The sequence below is a fragment of the Sturnus vulgaris genome, chromosome 1 (assembly GCF_052056855.1).
Source record: "Sturnus vulgaris isolate bStuVul1 chromosome 1, bStuVul1.hap1, whole genome shotgun sequence".
In the NCBI taxonomy this organism is placed as follows: domain Eukaryota; kingdom Metazoa; phylum Chordata; class Aves; order Passeriformes; family Sturnidae; genus Sturnus; species Sturnus vulgaris.
Genome location: NC_142243.1, coordinates 72,767,637 through 72,785,218, shown reverse-complemented (window position 1 = coordinate 72,785,218; position 17,582 = coordinate 72,767,637). Strand labels below are relative to the sequence as shown.

The following is a 17,582-nucleotide window of genomic DNA, read 5'->3' as shown; positions in this document are numbered from 1 at the left end:
ATTTTGATCCCTTCCTTAGCTGGAAAAGCCATTTGAAGCCACCAGCAGCAGCAAACTATGGACTGTAGGATGCAGCACAGCCACTACAACACTGAGCTTTGAGAAATGCTTGCAGTTCATTTCCTATGTACTCAGGAGGCAAAGGTAACTATTGACCAACCTGCTGAGATATCCCAGACAACCACAAAAAAAAAAAAAATTATCTCAATACTCACATGCTGAGGAGAACTGGGAGCTGAAATAATTTTTCTCAGCTTGCCTTCCAGAATGGTCTCACTGAGGCAATCACTGTGTACCCACCAGCACCTCTGCAGCTTGTTGTCCACCAAGGAGCCCAACCTGCTCTTGCAACCGAGTAATTATTAGAAAAATCCCTTCACCTGGTCCTACAGCTGCTTCTGGAACAACTATGGGAAGCAAACCCACCTATACAGGATTCTTACTTCTGGGAAGTATTTTTCCCCTCAAGCAGTGTATGTTACACTTGCTTTCATGCCCACAATACATGTTGTTGAGGAAAAGGTTTTACTAGAATCCAGTAGAAAGATGATCACATTCACAGGACCTAGTTAGTAGCTCTGAAGCTACAAACTTCAATTTTTCATAAAAATTTGGGATTTTTAACTTTATATTCAAATTTTTGCTACAAATGTAACTTCCAGGAAGGCTGAAGTAAAAACCTGACCTTCTGGTCAAGAGGAAAAAGGAAGATACTTCTTGTTACTAGTTTTTTTAAGAAAATCCATAATGACTCAACAGACCCTTTCAAAAGCAGACTTCAGTCAACAACTCAAGTCCTTCACACTGATGCACAGTAATGAAACACAACCATGTCATGTTAACCATTCCCCAGTCATGTGCCAAGGCAAGAATTTTCCCCAGACTCTTGTACCATTGTCTATTCAGTTTATGAATGTTTGAGTCTGTGTCTGTACATGTAACTTCTGCTCCTGGCTAGAAACCTCTCATGGCAGAACAGTTTTGACAAACAACATCATAATTTAGAAAACTGTTTGCTGATTCATCGGAGGTGTGTTTGCAGGACACGTAGCAGAACTTGAGCAGAAGGGGGTTATGGTTAGTGGAGGGGTGTGGTAGACAAATATCACCTGGTGAATCATCCAGCATGATTCTGTTCACTGAAGAGAAACAATAAACAGATAACTATAGAGCTTAGCTGCCTCCCATGGTCTTTCTGCTTTTCTCACCCTATTTCCACTACAGCTTTTCTCCAATTTCCAGTACCACTCTGCCACTCTATCAAGTGAACAACTTCAATTTTAGCACTGCATTGGTACTTTAATGATACATACCCACTCCTTAAAATAAACCAGAAATCCTGCCTTCCCCAAACCACCATCCACCCTTCCATGGATTTCAACAGGAGTAGCATGGATTCTTTACAGCTGCCTGTGCTCTCAGCATTACTACTTATTGTTAATGAAACCTATTTCACATCAATTGGCATTGTGTGAGGGCATGTCCACAGCTTTCTTCCCAGAAATGTGTCTGCAATAACATCACGGCAGGATTCAGCTCCATGAGCAGCCCTGCCTCCTTTTGACAGTAGAGACTCTGTGTGTGTGTGTGTGTGTGTGTGTAGGTCAATTAAGAAAGGAAGCAGCAGGCTTTTGCATCACTGTCAGAAGCAGACCTCTGATAACCAACTGTGATCTGCAAAATCAGGGGGGCAGGTCAGTAAGCCTTCACTTTTTCCATGTTTAATGGGTGCTCCTCCCAGTGCCACCTTCTCTTCACTTTTATTCTCCTACCCCCTACCAAATCAGGGAGAACACATATCCCCCTTTGGTTTTTCTGCTAGCACATATGCTAAAATATCTTAAACAGGGATATGAAGGTTTTGCAGATCTTTGCAGATGTAAAGAAATAAAACACTTAATCCCCAAATGGGCTTTTCTGTCAAATATTTTAGCTAGCAATCTGTAAAGCTAACTTTCAAATTCCAAATTTGCTCCTGGAAAAGAGGACTACCTACAGTCAATTCCTGAGAAAAACCCTCTACAATTTAACTTTTCCTAAAAGCTGTGAAGTTTTGTGAAGTTTTTCAGAAGGCATTGCATGACAGCGAAGAAACAAAAATCCATTCCTTCCATTGGCTACAAATAACAAAAACATGAACAGACTCTTAGTACTTAATCTGTTACATTACTATTTGTACAAAAAATATTTTATTATTTTTCTGTCAGTAACAAGGGATTATTTGAGAACTTCTCCTGTGGACACAGCTTTATGGAGGGCAATCATCATGAGCTCCTACAGCCATCTGAAGCCAGTAGTCCAGATTTCTAAAAATTACAAAGTTGTACAGGTTCTCTCCTCCTTTATGGAAACCATGTTCATTTTCTCTCCAGGAAACAGGGCTGTCTGCAAAGCCATGCACAGTTAAGGTCAGCCAATATGCCAGTTTTGGTTCACTAAAATAGCAACTGCAAGTAAGAAGACAAGATCATCAGTGATTATAATGGAATAGGCAGCACATTCAAGTCTACAGTATAAAGTAAAACAATCAAAGACACACTTTAGTGAAAATTTTCTAACAGTTAAAAAGTTTAGTCCATAATAAATAAACTTGAAAGAAAATATTCAGAATACATTAGGTAACAAAGTAAGATTGACTATCTATTATTCCTACCATAGTTTTATCCATGGCAAACGTGCAAGTTGTAGCAACTAGAAAATGTTCTAAGTTGTAAAGTAGCTGTTCTGACTTCCCTACAGCATGCACTGTCTTTCATAAAATTGATCATCTAATGAGAATAATTGCTATCAGGGAAGAAAAAAGACATTGGAGGAAGTAATACAGTCTAAGGCTATGCTTGACACAAATACTTTCACCACCAGAGAGGAAACAGATTATTAATAATCAAAGCCAGATATTATCCACTCCTCATTTTAAAAATGTAGGAGTACCATACAGCCACAGTTTCTTAGAAATTCAGATAAAAACCAGTCATGACTAGAATACAGGGCAGGCTTTTTCAAATTCAAGGCATCCAAAATTGTCTATTACTTTTTTCATACTGATGCCAAGCTTCCAGCTAATTTCCTAATTAAAACAAAAGTTTACATTTATATATTTTGCTATTTATTTCCAACTGAAAAGTATTTAAAAGTGATTTCAAGTAAGCAGTGTTTGAGTACAAGTGTTATAGCAATGTGCTCCTGTCAGCCCTTACCACAGCTGCTCCAATAACTGAATAATCTTCTCAGGAATTATAAAGCCTGTGATTGTGCACAAAAAAGCTTTTTCCACCACTGTGTTGGGCTCAGGGCAGCAATAGGTTGATAAGAAGCTGGAGGATTTGTTGTCTCTGGAAGAAAAAACAATAAAGCAATTGAAATAAATATGCTTTAAATATTCCATAGGATGTCTTAGTAATCAGAACTTGTACCAAACAAGTAGGATCTATGTGCATCACCTAAACTAATGCCAAAGTAACTAATGATCAAGTGATAATACAAAAGATCTCACGGTGCCGTGGGTTAACCGTGTAAACACCCAAACACCACACAGCTGCTCCCTCACTCACTCCCACCTGAAACTGAAAGGGTAATGGGAGAAAAAGCATGGGTTGAGATAAAGACAATTTAATAAGCAGAGGAAAAGTTCCACATGAAAGCAAAGCATGCAAAGGAATTAATTTACTACTTCCCATGGGCAGGTAGATGTGCAGCTATCTCCAGGAAGGCAGGGCTTCTAGCTGACTTGGGAAGTCAAACAATGCAACTCCAAACATTTCCCACCCATCCCTGCCCCAGCTTTTGCTGCTGAGCCTGTCACCATATCCCACAGTATGGGATATCCCTCTGCTCAGAGGGGTCTGCTGTCCTGGCTGGGTTCTCTTCCAGCCTCCTGCCCACCCCCAGCCTCCCCAGTGGCAGGGCGTAGGAGAGACAGAAAAAGGCCTTCAGACTGTGCAAGCCCTGCCCATCAGTAGCTAAAACATCCCCTGTTACCAACACTCTTGGTCAGAGATCCAAAGCACAGCACCACACCAGTTACTACAAAGAAAATTATCCCAGTGCAATCCAGTACATATGGGTAGCCCCTAAAAACATAAAGTCATTCAAGACAGAAAACAAACCTTTGACTGCATAAAAGACTCCCACTTACAAAACAGTGTCTGTCTTCATTATTATTCAGCTATTTCTTAAAATAAATTGTGGCTTTCCTTACTTAAAACATTTTCAAAGATCAAACAAATTCAAGTACTTACAAGCTAACTTGATTCAAGACAGCACCCAGCCATTCAAAGAGCTCCTCTGTACTGCAGGACTCCTCTGGTTTTCCTTGTAGATCATTACTTTGTAACACTGGACATTGCAAGTCCCTTAAGGTGCTGAATGTTATTTTTGGCTTCAGGGCCTGTATTTGGTTTTTTGAAAAGTATGACATCAGTGTTGATCCCTCTGCACCTTAACAACACAGTACCACAAACAGTTGTTATGAAACTACTAAACAAAAGAGGCAGTGAATACATGAAACACTTGTATATAAACAAAAAAAATGCGTGTGAAACTGCTTGTGTGCTTTTAATCCATGGCAAAACCTTAGAATCTTCAGCTTCCTTTTCTTCTTGGAAATAAAAGTTAGTGCAAGACTCAGTAACTTAGTACAGCTCAGCAAATTTGCTATCTAACTACAATGTGTAGATTTGCCCATAGAAAATTTAAGCAGAATTAACTGCGTGAGTAATAACATCAGCTCATTAAAAAGAGGAACTCAGTGTTCCTGAAAAGGAACAGATAAAATGGAGCAGGAACATCACCTCAGAACAGCCTTTTCTCTGAATAATGGAAAAGTGAGCATGTGATTATAGGTTTAAGAACAGATTTATCAATGATATCAAGGGAAATTCCAGAATAATCTGGAGCATAAGGACTGAAGAGAGAGGAAAGAGAAGAGGGTAAAGAAATCAAAATACATCACAAACGCCACTTTACTAGAAGAATAAACTCACCCCTGCTCCCCTCTCCCTGATAACTCTTCAAATGCAGTATGGCTGTAAGAGTTAAATGTACCTTGAAGGACTTGTGGGAAAGTACTAGTAGGAGATCCAAAACAGCAGGTACCTAGACCAAAAAACTCACCTAAGCAGGCATATTTTAAATTCAGAGACATTACCAACTTGCTTTGGAAGCAGAAAGGTAATTGACATGGAATAAATTCTCCTAAATTTCAGATTCCAGATAATGTGTGTTATTTTCAAAAAGGAACAATGGGTGTCTAAGAGACCAAGAGATAATGCCTTGTTCATGAAAAGTCTGAAGTGCAGAGCAACATCTAAATACCACAGAAAAGGCATGTGTAAAGAGCAGAAATTCAAGAATAGGGTAGAGTTCACTGTGGAATATTTTATCTAAAATTTTCTATCAGAAAATATGGACTGCCTAAAGTCTACCAGCCATATTTATGTCATCAAGGACAATCATTTAGGGGAGTAGAAGGAGGGTTAAGCTCATTTTCTTTAGTCATTCTTCAAAAAAGTGTTGTTCCAAAGGGCACAAAGACAGGCAATCACTGAATTCTTCTTACTTTAGTATTTTTATATAGATATAAGTCTGAAGAGTGCCAGAAGAGATGATTTTCCTTACATTCTATTGGCATTTGTAAGCCTAAAGAGTTCAAATCATGTATAATATTGCCCTAGAATTCCTAGTAAAATATAGAAAATCGTACGTATTACTTGTCTGCTGCATGTGAGAACCTCAGCTATAGCCCTAAATACAGGAAATCTCAAAGACTACAGTCAAGACCCGAACAGAACAATTCCTCTAGCTACAGCACACCTTTCTATATTAACAACAACCAGGCACATCATCAAAGCTTTTCAGGGGCCACTGAATTTCATCCAATAAACATGTAAAATCGTGATAGAAGCTGCAGCAATAGAAAAAAGATTGTATTGCCTCTGTCATTAAAGACATGAGATGCTCCATATTGCCTTTTCCTGTTCTTCTTGGTGCCAAAACCCCAATGTGGGAAAACTGGGTATGAAAACCAAAAATCCTGCAGTGCTGACCACAGCAAGAAACACCAGTTTTCAGCAGGAAGGCAAAAGCAGAATGTTCACAGAGGACACAGATTCCCTTGACAAAACACAGCCCACTTTTTCCCTTCCAGTAGAATCTACACAATGTCTCGTATCTATTAATAAAAACCTATAAAAGTTTTATTTTTGTCAGTACTAAGGAACTAATAGTCTTTTTTGTGTTATGAGCACTAGATACTTGCACAGAAAGGCATTCACATTTAACTCCATATTCAGGAAATGATTGACCTGACCTGTTTTTGGGATGTAAGAAAGTGAGGAAAAAAATTGCTATTCTTCCTGAATGCTGTTAACATGGGCAGCAGCAAACATAAGAAAAATAGTGGCCCTCGAGGCATTTTGCTCTCTGTCCAGGGTCAATAAATCCAAGCAAGCTGAGCGTGAAGATCTGCCACCTCAGTTGGATTTATGTCACCATTTATGGTAGCAACAGCCTTCACTGTGACTCTTTCCTGAAGATTACAAGGACGGGAATTGCAAGCCTTTAAACAATTTCTGTATGACAAACAAGTGTCATATGGATCCTTGTCATATGATTAGTACTTAGAAAGGGGGAGGGGAAACATGAAGGAATAAAGTGAAACATGGGACACTCCTGAAGCAGCTTGTAAGCAGCTTCCATTTCTCAGATCAGTTAACTCCTTCTCAGACTTGGCCTTGAAGAGCAATGAAAAATAACAATATAAAGAGGAGATGGGAAAGCATTCTCAGGAACCTTTCTAATATCCCTTCTCCCAAGTGTGGAGACTCAAAGCAACAACAACACCAAAAGCTACACATCTGTGATGAAAAAAGCAATGTTTTTCAGTATAGACATTTGCAGTTTTAATCAGTTCTATGCAAATGCTACATATCCCTACATACAGCCTGTTCTGAGGTAATATAAACAACTGGGGACTTTGAAAAATTTCCCTCAGAGAAGGAAAAACACTTGAGTCTAGGAAAAAAAATAGTGTAATTAGAAAACAGTAGATGAACAAATACTAGAAGATTATTTGAAATAGTACAATTTCTTATAGCAACCTTTTACTTGGCTCCAACCTCAAGCAGTGCTTGAGAATAAAGTGATCAAACAGCACTCTGTATCTGGGCACACAGCACACACAGTGCAAACAGGGAATCTGTACAAGTCCTCTGACTCCTGAGGAAACCAGAGTTCCCTAAGTATGCAACCAGATACATAACTTATGTGTATAAATAAAAACAAACAAACCAAAGAAAGGTATTGATAATGGCTATGTATGCCACAAATTTATAGAGAAGAGGCATCAAAGCACCATCAAATAGGCAAAGTTTTGCCAGAAAGCCTTGGCAACATAGTGAAAAGAAATGAAGCAACTAATATATCTCCTATGAATCACTGTTGTGTTCTTGAACTGAGATGTTCTGTGCACAGGAAGTAACACCCTCCCCACCCAAAACAAATAAACAAAACAAACAAAAAATCCCACCCATATACATTTTAATCTAACTTTTCCCTCCACTGAAAATGCATTTGGACAATCACTAGAGAAAAACAGTAAACTAAAAATATTTGGACTTCATGTCAGTTGCATTTTAGTTTTACATGTAGTTCTTATTACCTGTGTTATACCAAGCCAGTAGGAAGTCAAATTCTAAAGGTTTCTTTTCTTTCAACGCCCAAAGCACTCTGTTATGTTTCTTGCTTTCAGGGTGAAAGCCAGCATCAGTCAAGTCAATAGTGACAACTGCAGAAAATGCACAATAGCTATTGGTACTCAGTTGAAATAAATTTTATTGTTAAATTAGAAGAGCACAAAGAAACGAAAGAACATTAAAATTCCTCTTTACATCTACAGAATCTTTACAAAGTATTTGATTATGCAAATGTGACTGCTCAATATGTAAATAAATATTCTCTCCTGCTGTCTTTATTTTGATATAATCTGGAACTGCTTCCTAGCGACTAGAGGGACAGATTCCTCCTGAAATGGCACTGACATTAGTCCCTGAACAGTGCCTTAAAAATATCTTGGTAACTGGGTGAGCTATTAGCAGTAAAATAAAACAAAACAAAAACCAAAACTAGAATTTCTAAGAACAAAAGTCATGCATACAGCAATGACACTTTTTCAATAGTTTGGTTTTTTTCCCTACGTGAATTGTCCCACGGATAAGCTATATTTATTTTTCAAATGGAAATTTCATGATACATTTTAATGATCAGAATGGTAAAATGATGTCCCATTATGCCAAAATACTTAATAGAGATAATAAGTTTCCCCTCCTAAACGTTTTATGTAACTATACCTATCAACTGCTGCAAGTTCCAATACATTTGAGATGACACAGTGTTCATGTTTGGGTTTTTTATTTCCGAAAAAGACAAACTAATAAAAATCACACTTAAGATGTCTCCTCTGCAACTGTTAAAAAAAGAATGCTTTCCAAGTACATGATACATGGAGATTACCATCTTAAATGTGTGAAACATAGTACAATTCTCCCTTTCAAGCAAGCAGTCTTGGGTGAGGCTAATCACTGATTTTGTATAGTGCATACAATTTTACATACCTCCTTGACCAGTTTAAAATTTTCTGACTTAAATCAGAATGTACAGAAACTATGCAGAGTATGCAAAAATTCCCGAGTCCTACCTCACTCCAGTACAAACAACACAATGAGAACCCCTGAAATTAATTATTTTATAGAGTACTGAAAAGATTATGTATTTGCGTCCTTAAAGCTGCTTTACTTTCTCTCTTCAGGCATTCCTTGTATTCGCATCTGTGCAAATATAACCTAGACAATAACTACTTTTAGAGAAAGGGAAGTTTCAACATCCTAACAAGGTGCTTCTTAAATAAGCCCTGTTTATATAAATCATACTTACTATATCTCATTACTTTTTTTCCTGAATACCGAGAAGGCCGACCTTGCAGTCCAAGCTCCTCATAAGTATCCTTATCCACTGACAGAATTAGTTTACCTATAAACAAACCAAATTTTAATAGAAATAATCTTCTACTTGGTTCCCTTTGAAGTCTTTTAAGAACCATATACCTTTTACAACGTTAGCTTCAGATCAATGGTATTACTAATGTAATGAAGACTCCTTAGTTCCAGTTAAATGGATTACCAGATTAATCCTTTAAAAAAAAAAAAAGGTTATAACTCAATTATTCTTTTCTTATCAAAGAGATCTTGTGAACTAGAGTAAGAAAAGCATAATATTATTCCTGAGATAATTACAGCTTTTTTACTGTACTGCTCAGTTCATTGTCTCCATCTTTCCTCCACTCATCCTCTAGTACTTGCTGTGTCATTAGCTGAGCACTACATTGCACAAGGGCCTGATTTAGTAAACATTCATGCTCAACATGCACTGCTCAACTAAATAAACAAAAGCAGTTCCTCCAAGCCACACTGAGTAAACTATGCTTGCTAGCGATGAGCTGATACATGCTGGAACAACTCTGCTTCTGTGCTCACAAACCAGATCTGGCTGCTGCTGCTTGGTACAGAGCTTCCACAACAACTCTCTCTCTACCACAGCCCTTGGGTTCTGCTGCACAAGTAACAGCACAGAACACAAATAAATAAGACTGCAGAGGAAGAGTTCAGACAGTGACATCACCAGGAACTGTAACATTGCCTCTGCAGTAATTGTGCACAGCTTGTAACACCTGTATCACATGAACTCCATCACTATCAGGTATCCATTTTGCCAGGACAGTGCTAACAAACACATAAAAGAATGCTTCTGAACAATCTGAATTTACTCATGCCATCTTGGGCATCTGTCATATTACAGCTTCTTAGGCTACAGGGCAGATAGACCACTTTGTATTTCTATTATATCTTACATACTGTTAAATAGAAATAAGACAATGTACTTGAAGCTCAAAATACCTTCATTTTCTCACCTGAGATGTGGGACATTTTATCATGTCTTCTCATAAAACTGTGATGCAATTGAAACAGACTTTTAACATGTTAGATAGTTCTCAGGGAATCACAGAATCCCCATAGAATCAGAAAACAGTCTGGGTTGGAAGGGACAGTAAAGATCACCCAGTTCCATCCCCTCTGCCATGGGTAGGAACACATTCCACTAGACCAGGCTGCTCAAAGCCCCATCCAACCTGGCCTTGAACGCTTCCAGGGCACAGCTTCTCTGGGCAACCTGTTTCAGGGCTTCACCACCCTCTCAGTAAACAATTTTTTCCTAATATCCAATCTAACCCTACCCTCCTCCAGTTTGAATCCGTTTCCCCCACGACCTATTACTACATGACCTTATAAAAATTTCCTCTGTAGGTCTCTTTCATGTCCCCTTTAGGTACAGGCAGGTGCTCTAATTTTACCCAGAGCCTTCTCTTCTCCAGGCTAAAAATCCCCAGCTCTCTCAGCCTGCCTTTACAGGAGAGGTGATCCAGCCCTGTGAGCATCTTTGTGGCCTCCTCCGGACTTGCTCCAGCAGGTCCATGTCCTTCCTGTGCTGGGGATCCAGAGCTGAGTGAAGTACCCAAGGTAGGGTCTCATGAGAATAAAAATATTTTAAAAGCACTTCTAAATAGTGCTGATAACTTTCTTTTTTGGCACAAATTCTGTCTTAAAGACCAGAAGGAAACAAGAAGTTGGAATGCAATGTTCTCACAAAAATAACCCCCTGTAGCAATTGCAATTATGGCTGAAGCATTGACAAACTGCTATACATAAGTGAAGCTGATTTTTATTATTTTATAATTTTCTTCAGAGGAAATAAATAATTTAACAGCACAAATGAAAAAAAAGAGCTAAAATTAGTATTTTTTCCAATTCACACATATTTCTAATAAAGTTGGCAAGTACAGTAAGCATTATTTTCCAGTTTACATCATTCCAAATTCAAAAAAAAACCAACAAAACCAACAAAACAGAAACAAACCCAGACCACGACTGACACGTATGACTGAAACCAAAACAAATCCCCCATACCATTTGGTAGCAGAGCTGCAGTATTATCTTGATCAATTTTTGTCTTATAGGAAAGTGCGTAGCATGAACCTTTAACAGTAAAGCAGAAAAACATGAGATTACACAGTCTGTAGAGACAGACATGACAAGATAAACAATTCACTTCAAGACAACTAAACATGATAAACACCATCTGAATCACCCTCATGTTTTCATCCACTTTTTTCCACCTTGTCAAGCAAAATGGCATTGTTATTATTTTTATAAACCCTATTATAGCAATATTTTAAAGGACCTATAATAGGGAAAATGTTAATAAGCCCCAATATGAAAACATTTTCTTTCCTTCCACCCCTGACTCTCCCTAGTCAGCAAACGGAAAACTCAGTTTCTTCCCAGACATATTTTTATTACCAGTTCACACAAAGACAAGGTGGAAGACGCTCACATTATTAAATATTTTTGTCACATTATCTGCCACTAATCAATTTTCTTTTTTAAAATACAAGTGTCAGATGCTGTGTACTGTGTGTACAAATGCTATACTATTTCCATAACACTACTAGCATAAAAAACATTAATGAAGTTAAAGGAAATAAGAAAGGAGTCCCACATTTAGCAAATAATGGATCTCTTATTCTCCTGTTTCATCTACATGTTCTCTGTTCTTCTCTCTTTTCTCTGTAATTTATTTTTCTCACTGGCTATCAGCTGAAGGATACAATAGCTATCATAAGCCAAAGCAGTGGGCTCTGCTAGATGAAAACAGCATGGTCTGAAAACAGCAAGGTGGCTGGGCAGAAGCTCTGTCTTTCTTCACATCCTCTTTGCTCTTACTGGGTAAGGATGAGCTGTCACAGCTCTCTTAGTGAAAAAAAAATAAGGAAGTATGTTCTCTTGCCTGCTCTGAAACATAGCTTAGCACAGCTCTGTGTTGAAGTATGAAGAAACAAGAAAGGGAGAAGAAAGGTTTCTACAGAAATCTGCATAAAGGTGAGTTATAGCAGAAACAGGTGTGAGGATACATGGAAGTCCTCTTGATAGCTGGCTTTCAGAATTGAGGTGGAATAGGGAGAAATTTATAAGGAAGAATCACAGGAGTTTTGGATCCCATGGATGTAAACGAATGTTGTCACACATGACAAAGCAGAAAAAAGCATATAAACAAATTCATACAGAATTTGCTTAGTACTTTTCCTTTCCTTCCTTTAAAACCTTTCAGGATAAATAAGACTATTAAAAATTTTACTGTGCAATAAAAAAGTACATTATGACTTCATTTGTTGTCCTATTTCCTCCTTACCTTTCTTCACAAAAGCATCAATGAATTCATGAGCAACCAATTCATGAACGGGTAAATTCCTCACCAGGTAGTACTCTCCAATATCTGCAATTGTGCTTTTCAGCACTTCAGGTAGCATGCCACATTCCGGGATCAGAAAAGACACCTATTAGGAACATATTTGAAATGTAAATCCTACCCTAAAACCTGTTCTGAAAAACACCCAACCAAATAAAACAACAAGAAATACAAAAGAAAACCTCTACTTTTCAAAGATGTATCCGTAATTTATATCAAAATGAGATGGAAAAAAAAGGAATATCAGGCCTTTGAAATGTATCAATTTTCATAGTCTCTATGTACAACAAATACATTATTTGGTGGTTTGGGTTTGTGGGTTTTTTGTTTTGGTTTGTTTTTTTTGCTATACAATAGCATTTTATGTATTGTGATCTTACACAGCATGACTTAACAGAAGATCTTGTTTCACATCACTATACATTTAGCTTGATGTCACACTGGACACCTCCTTCAGCCCTTGCTGGAGTACTTGTTGAAGCAGTTGTAACTAAAAATGTAGGCTAAGCATTTCTGTAATCTTAGTGGAAAAGAAAAGATCAAATTAGAACCTTTAATTTACTTTTTGCTTAAAAGATTTTCTGTACATTTTCCATAGACCAAGAGAACCCTCAAGTCTGGCAGACCAGGTAAAACAAGGTAATACATGGCAAGCAATACATGGGCAAGTACGAAGCTTCCCAAGCAGCATAAAGGTCTGTCCCCTTGCTCCTTCCTCCATCCCTTAAAAAACGTCTTTCTCAAAGCTCTTGGAAAAGAGGTGTCTACCTCACTTGGCACACGTGTTCAAGAGAAGTAAGGATTGACAAACGAGCTGCCTTCCACACCAGCAGAAAGCCTTCTGATTAGCTGCTAAAAAACGTCTCAGAAGTCAGAAACAGTAAACAATTAGCCCAGAGAGTTACAGGGAATGAGAAGGGGGTTATGAAACAGGATCCTGCCTGATTGCTGCAAAACGTGGAATACCTAAAAATTTTCTTAAGGAAGGATGTTCTTTGATGTTTGGTCCTTGCACACTTTCAAGCCTTATCAACAAGAAGGAAGATTTAATCCATGAAACAAGAGCCCTAGAAGAAGTCCAGGTCTCTTTGTTAAAGTTTAGGGCTGGATATGCTTCAGACATGTCAGACCTAGGGTGATGTCAAAAAAGCTCGGGGAGAAGGATGTACCACTGATAGTGGGCAGAAAGGGTGCAGAATATGGGCCACAAGGATATTTGGCAGAATTCCCAAGATAAGGAACTTAATAAACTGTGCTGAATCAGCTCTGAGTGGATAAAAGGAAATTCCGGCAGGTGGAGATCACCGCCACCAACTCAGGGACCACCGACCCCGGGAACCCCGGGCTCCTAAGCTGAGAAGGACTGAGCGTGGGGATTAATCAGCATGGGAGACTCATTAACCAACAGAAACTAATTAATACGAGAACTATGTAACTTGTAGCCAATGAACACTAACTCCTTTGTTTGCTAAAATATATAAACAGTCAAAAGCTTTGATAGGCGGTGTGCTTGATTTGTCACTCCTCTCGCTTCTCCTGCCCGCTCTTTCGCTCCTGGAGGAAGGAAAGAGTTTGGGTGTTTCTCCCATGCTGCGCGACACCACAAACACAGAGGGAGGGCTAATTTGCTTTTTAAATTTTTTTTTTTTCTTCCCCAAAAACGAGGCGCGCGGGTCAGCTCTGGCAAGGACGGAGGAGCCCCCCGGAGCACCGAGCACGGCACAAGCGGGGCACCGGCAACGCTGCCCTGGAGCGGACAGAGCTCCTGGGGACGGGCGGTGTAGGAGCCTCAGGCAGCTCTGACTTTCCCCTTCCCTTTCCTTCTCCTTCCCTTCCCCGTTTCCCTGAGGGGATCCCGCCGAGGCCCCGGGCCCGCGCTCGCGCCACTCACGCGGCAGCTGTAGGCGTGGTCCCGCACGTGCGCCGCGTGCCGCGAGCGCGGGTGGCGCGCGTGGCCCCGCTCGCACACCAGCAGGTGCCGCGGCGCGCGCCCGAGCTGCGCCGGCAGCATCCCGGATCCCGCCTGCCTTCCTCCTTCCTCCTCCTCCACCGCCGACCGGCAGCGGCCCGACGTGCCCAGGAGGGCTGGGAAGGGGCCGTGCCGTGAGGTCACGTCCGCTCCGTTCCGCCGGCGCAGCCGCTTCCGCTGTGGCTGCTGTTGCCGGTGCCCTGCCCAGCGCCGGGGTCCGCTCGGGGCTCTCGGTGCCTGCGGGCTCTGAGCAGCCCCGGCACGGATCGGACACGGACCCCGCAGGGGCTGGGTGTGCGTGTGCTGAGCACATGTCGTTTAAGCACGGCCGTGCCCGGAGGGAGCACACAGGCTGGAGAGGGACCTTTTCCAAGAGCCTGGAGTGACAGGACAAGGGGCAATAGCTTCAAACTGAGAGGTAGTAGGATTAGATTAGATATTAGGATTAAATTCTTTACTGTGAGGGTGGTGAGGCACTGTAACATAGAAGTTGTGGATGCCCCATCCCTGGAAGTGTTCAAGGCCAAGTTGGATGAAGCTTGGAGCAACCTGGTGTAGTGGAAGGTGCCCTGCCCACGGCAGAGGGAATGGAACTTGGTCATCTTTACTGTCCCTTCCAACCCAAACCATGTTCCGATTCCCATTGCCGGGACCGGGGTTCCTCTGCCGACAGTCCTGAAGAGTAAAGGAGCACTGCACAGGAGCCATGGAGCGGGACCCTGCCGCGGATGCGCTGTGCTGTCTCACCGCTGTGTATATTCCAACACAGAGCATGCACAGAGATTCCGGCTTTGCCGCCTTCCCGCAGTGTTTCTTTTGCCGGTTCCCTGGCTTCGCGGCTTCCAATTCCATTTAAAATGGCACCAAGCAACTTTCTGGGTATTGCTGTTGCTGAGCCCAGCACAGTGGCTAGCGCAGCGCTCCTGGCTCCCTAGGCTCACTCACCCCCTGTGTCAGGACATGAGCTTTCCGAGTGCTGGAGGGACACTGCTGCTGCTCCGAGCTCCGTGCTTGTGCCCTGCGTGGAGCCTGAATTCTGCACGGCCTGTGTAAATCGCAGCGGTTGGATTATTGCGAGTGAAAAAAGGCTGTGTGATCACAGCAGCCTTCTAAGCATGCAAACGTGAACGGGGAAGGAGCTGCGCGATTCGTGTCAGCTGTTCTCACAGCCGCGGGCAGGCAGCCTCGCACTGCGGCCGTCACAAAGCCCGTGCTACCAAAAGGGGTGAAAAGTTCAAGCCTCTGATCAATAAGCCCAGAGAGTCACGCAGGAAATCTCAGCTATACCCATAGCAGCACTTGGAGGGGGTTTTTTAATTGTTTGATTTGATTTTTCTGACCGGAGGAGGGGCTGTTTTTGTGGGGTGTGTTGGGGCTTTTCATGAGCTTCTCTATGCTAATACAATTTATGCTTTCTGCCGGGGATACAAATGAGAAGAGAATTGAGGGAAAAAAAATGTTGGGGAAGGGTCAAGAGAGTCAAGATTGATGGTTGCGCGTTCAGTGTTAAGTCAATATTTTAGGGATTCTGTCAGGAGTGTAGTTCACTGCAGCACAGTGGAGCACTGAAGGATTCACATCACTGTTGAGTCAGTTTGGTTCATATGTCAGGCAATTAATTTTAACCCAGCCTTAGTCATAGATATTGGCTGTCCTATTATAGAGTATGTGTTTTAGAGAACTCCCTGAAGATACTGAACTACATTAAAAAACCCACTTAGAAGTCCAGTAGTCTGTTGTAACATACAGAATTTCCTTATCTTTAAACAAGACATAAATCATGCATATATATGTGTGTATGTGTGTGTGTGTGTGTACAAATTTTTGATTGATGATGACATTTTTATAGTGGTTCTTACAGTTTTATGAATAATTTGGTATGGGTTTTCTTTATATTGTAAAAAAAACCCCATCAAAACCAACCTTTTAAACATTAAATATTTTAAATAACTTAAGGTGTAAAGCTGTCACAATTTTCCCAAGGATTTCAAACCTGTGACAGGGTAATGCAGTTTTACAGCAATTCAGTTTCTGCATGCTTGAAGACAGTTACAGGCTACAGTAAAGAGGAAAGGATTGCCTTGAGGCAACTTGTGGTAATAGGCTGGAATATGGAAGGATCTCTCAAATACTTGCTGGGACTGATGAAATTTGATTCTGATTTTGTATAAAATGACTGAGTTTGGAAAGAAAAACCTGAGCTTCACATTATGTACAGTACCTCTTTTTGTGAAGCCCAGCTGCTTCTTTCATATACTTTTTTCACTATGGAAGAACAACCTTAAATGCTGGATTTTATGATTTTAAAAGCAACATTATTAAAATCCTTAGTTTCATTAAATCAAATCTAAACAAGAATTTGTTACAGACTTCTGATATCAGTTTGAGTCTTTAAGATGAATCAAAGTATTTTTCTTTTCAGTCACTGTTTTTTCTTTCTTAAATAGTGTTGCTATAGAAGAGAAGGAAGGAAGTTGTCTCCATCTTTTAACCTTGGCAATTATAATTAGTACTTGGCAAAACAGAAACAAACATGTACCTCTGGTGCTGTGTTCATCTAAAAATAATAAAATACATAAGCCAGCAATTTACTTGATACCTTGTTTTTTACACACCTTAGTCCATATATTCAGAGCAGTGATAGACTGTAAAAAAGGTCCCACTCAGACTTGTTCTGCAGAGCTGCTCCCCAAAGCAGCTCAAGCCAGGAAGATCAGTGAATACTAACCATGGACAAGTTGATTTGGTTTAAAATGCCATTAAAATCCCCCAACCAACCAACCAACCACCTGAACTGTTTTTCTTAGAGTTAAACCCTCAGTAATCTGGGAAAGCTCCTACTCACTCAGTTTTGTGGAATTACAGTGGTAGAAGAAATGAGAGGGATAATTCCTCCAACAGGGTTCTGGGGAATGTGTTTCATCTATATTCAAGCAGGCTCATCACCTCCACTTGCCTCCCAAGGATCAGATTTTGTCAGGGCCCTGCATGATATTGGGGAATTTTCAGGCACTTTCTCTCTCCTAAACAAATCAATTGTCCTTCACATTATGGCTAATATGAGGCACATGTACTCTGTTTTCTATTCACACTTCCTTGCAGTAGGTAACAAGCTGTGGCCATGTTCCTCTGGTTGCCCCTTCATCTGCTGTGAAACATCCTAGGGAACACTTCCACACCCAACTCAACCTTCCATGGGCAATAAAGATCCCATAACAAATGGGGAAAATGCTTTATTTTTCACTAAGGTCTCCTCTCC

The 17,582-nt window shown here is 40.5% G+C and overlaps 1 protein-coding gene across 2 annotated transcripts; it reads right to left on the bottom strand.

Annotated features, from left to right (window-relative positions):
* Nucleotides 1-2,157: 2,157 nt before the first annotated feature.
* On the bottom strand, nucleotides 2,158-14,465 carry RPP40 (ribonuclease P/MRP subunit p40). 2 transcript variants are annotated; one of them, XM_014872391.2, is made up of 8 exons: nucleotides 14,246-14,465; nucleotides 12,298-12,442; nucleotides 11,016-11,084; nucleotides 8,929-9,024; nucleotides 7,658-7,783; nucleotides 4,239-4,437; nucleotides 3,198-3,332; nucleotides 2,158-2,447 (listed from the first exon to the last, which is right to left on the bottom strand). In XM_014872391.2, exons 1-8 carry the CDS (start codon nucleotides 14,363-14,365, stop codon nucleotides 2,249-2,251), a joined length of 1,089 nt encoding a protein of 362 aa, XP_014727877.2. In that variant the 5' UTR covers nucleotides 14,366-14,465; the 3' UTR covers nucleotides 2,158-2,248. The 2 variants fall into 2 exon arrangements, with proteins under 2 accessions (XP_014727877.2, XP_088025982.1); XM_088169856.1 differs by lacking the exon at nucleotides 14,246-14,465 and adding an exon at nucleotides 12,917-13,845.
* Nucleotides 14,466-17,582: the final 3,117 nt, after the last annotated feature.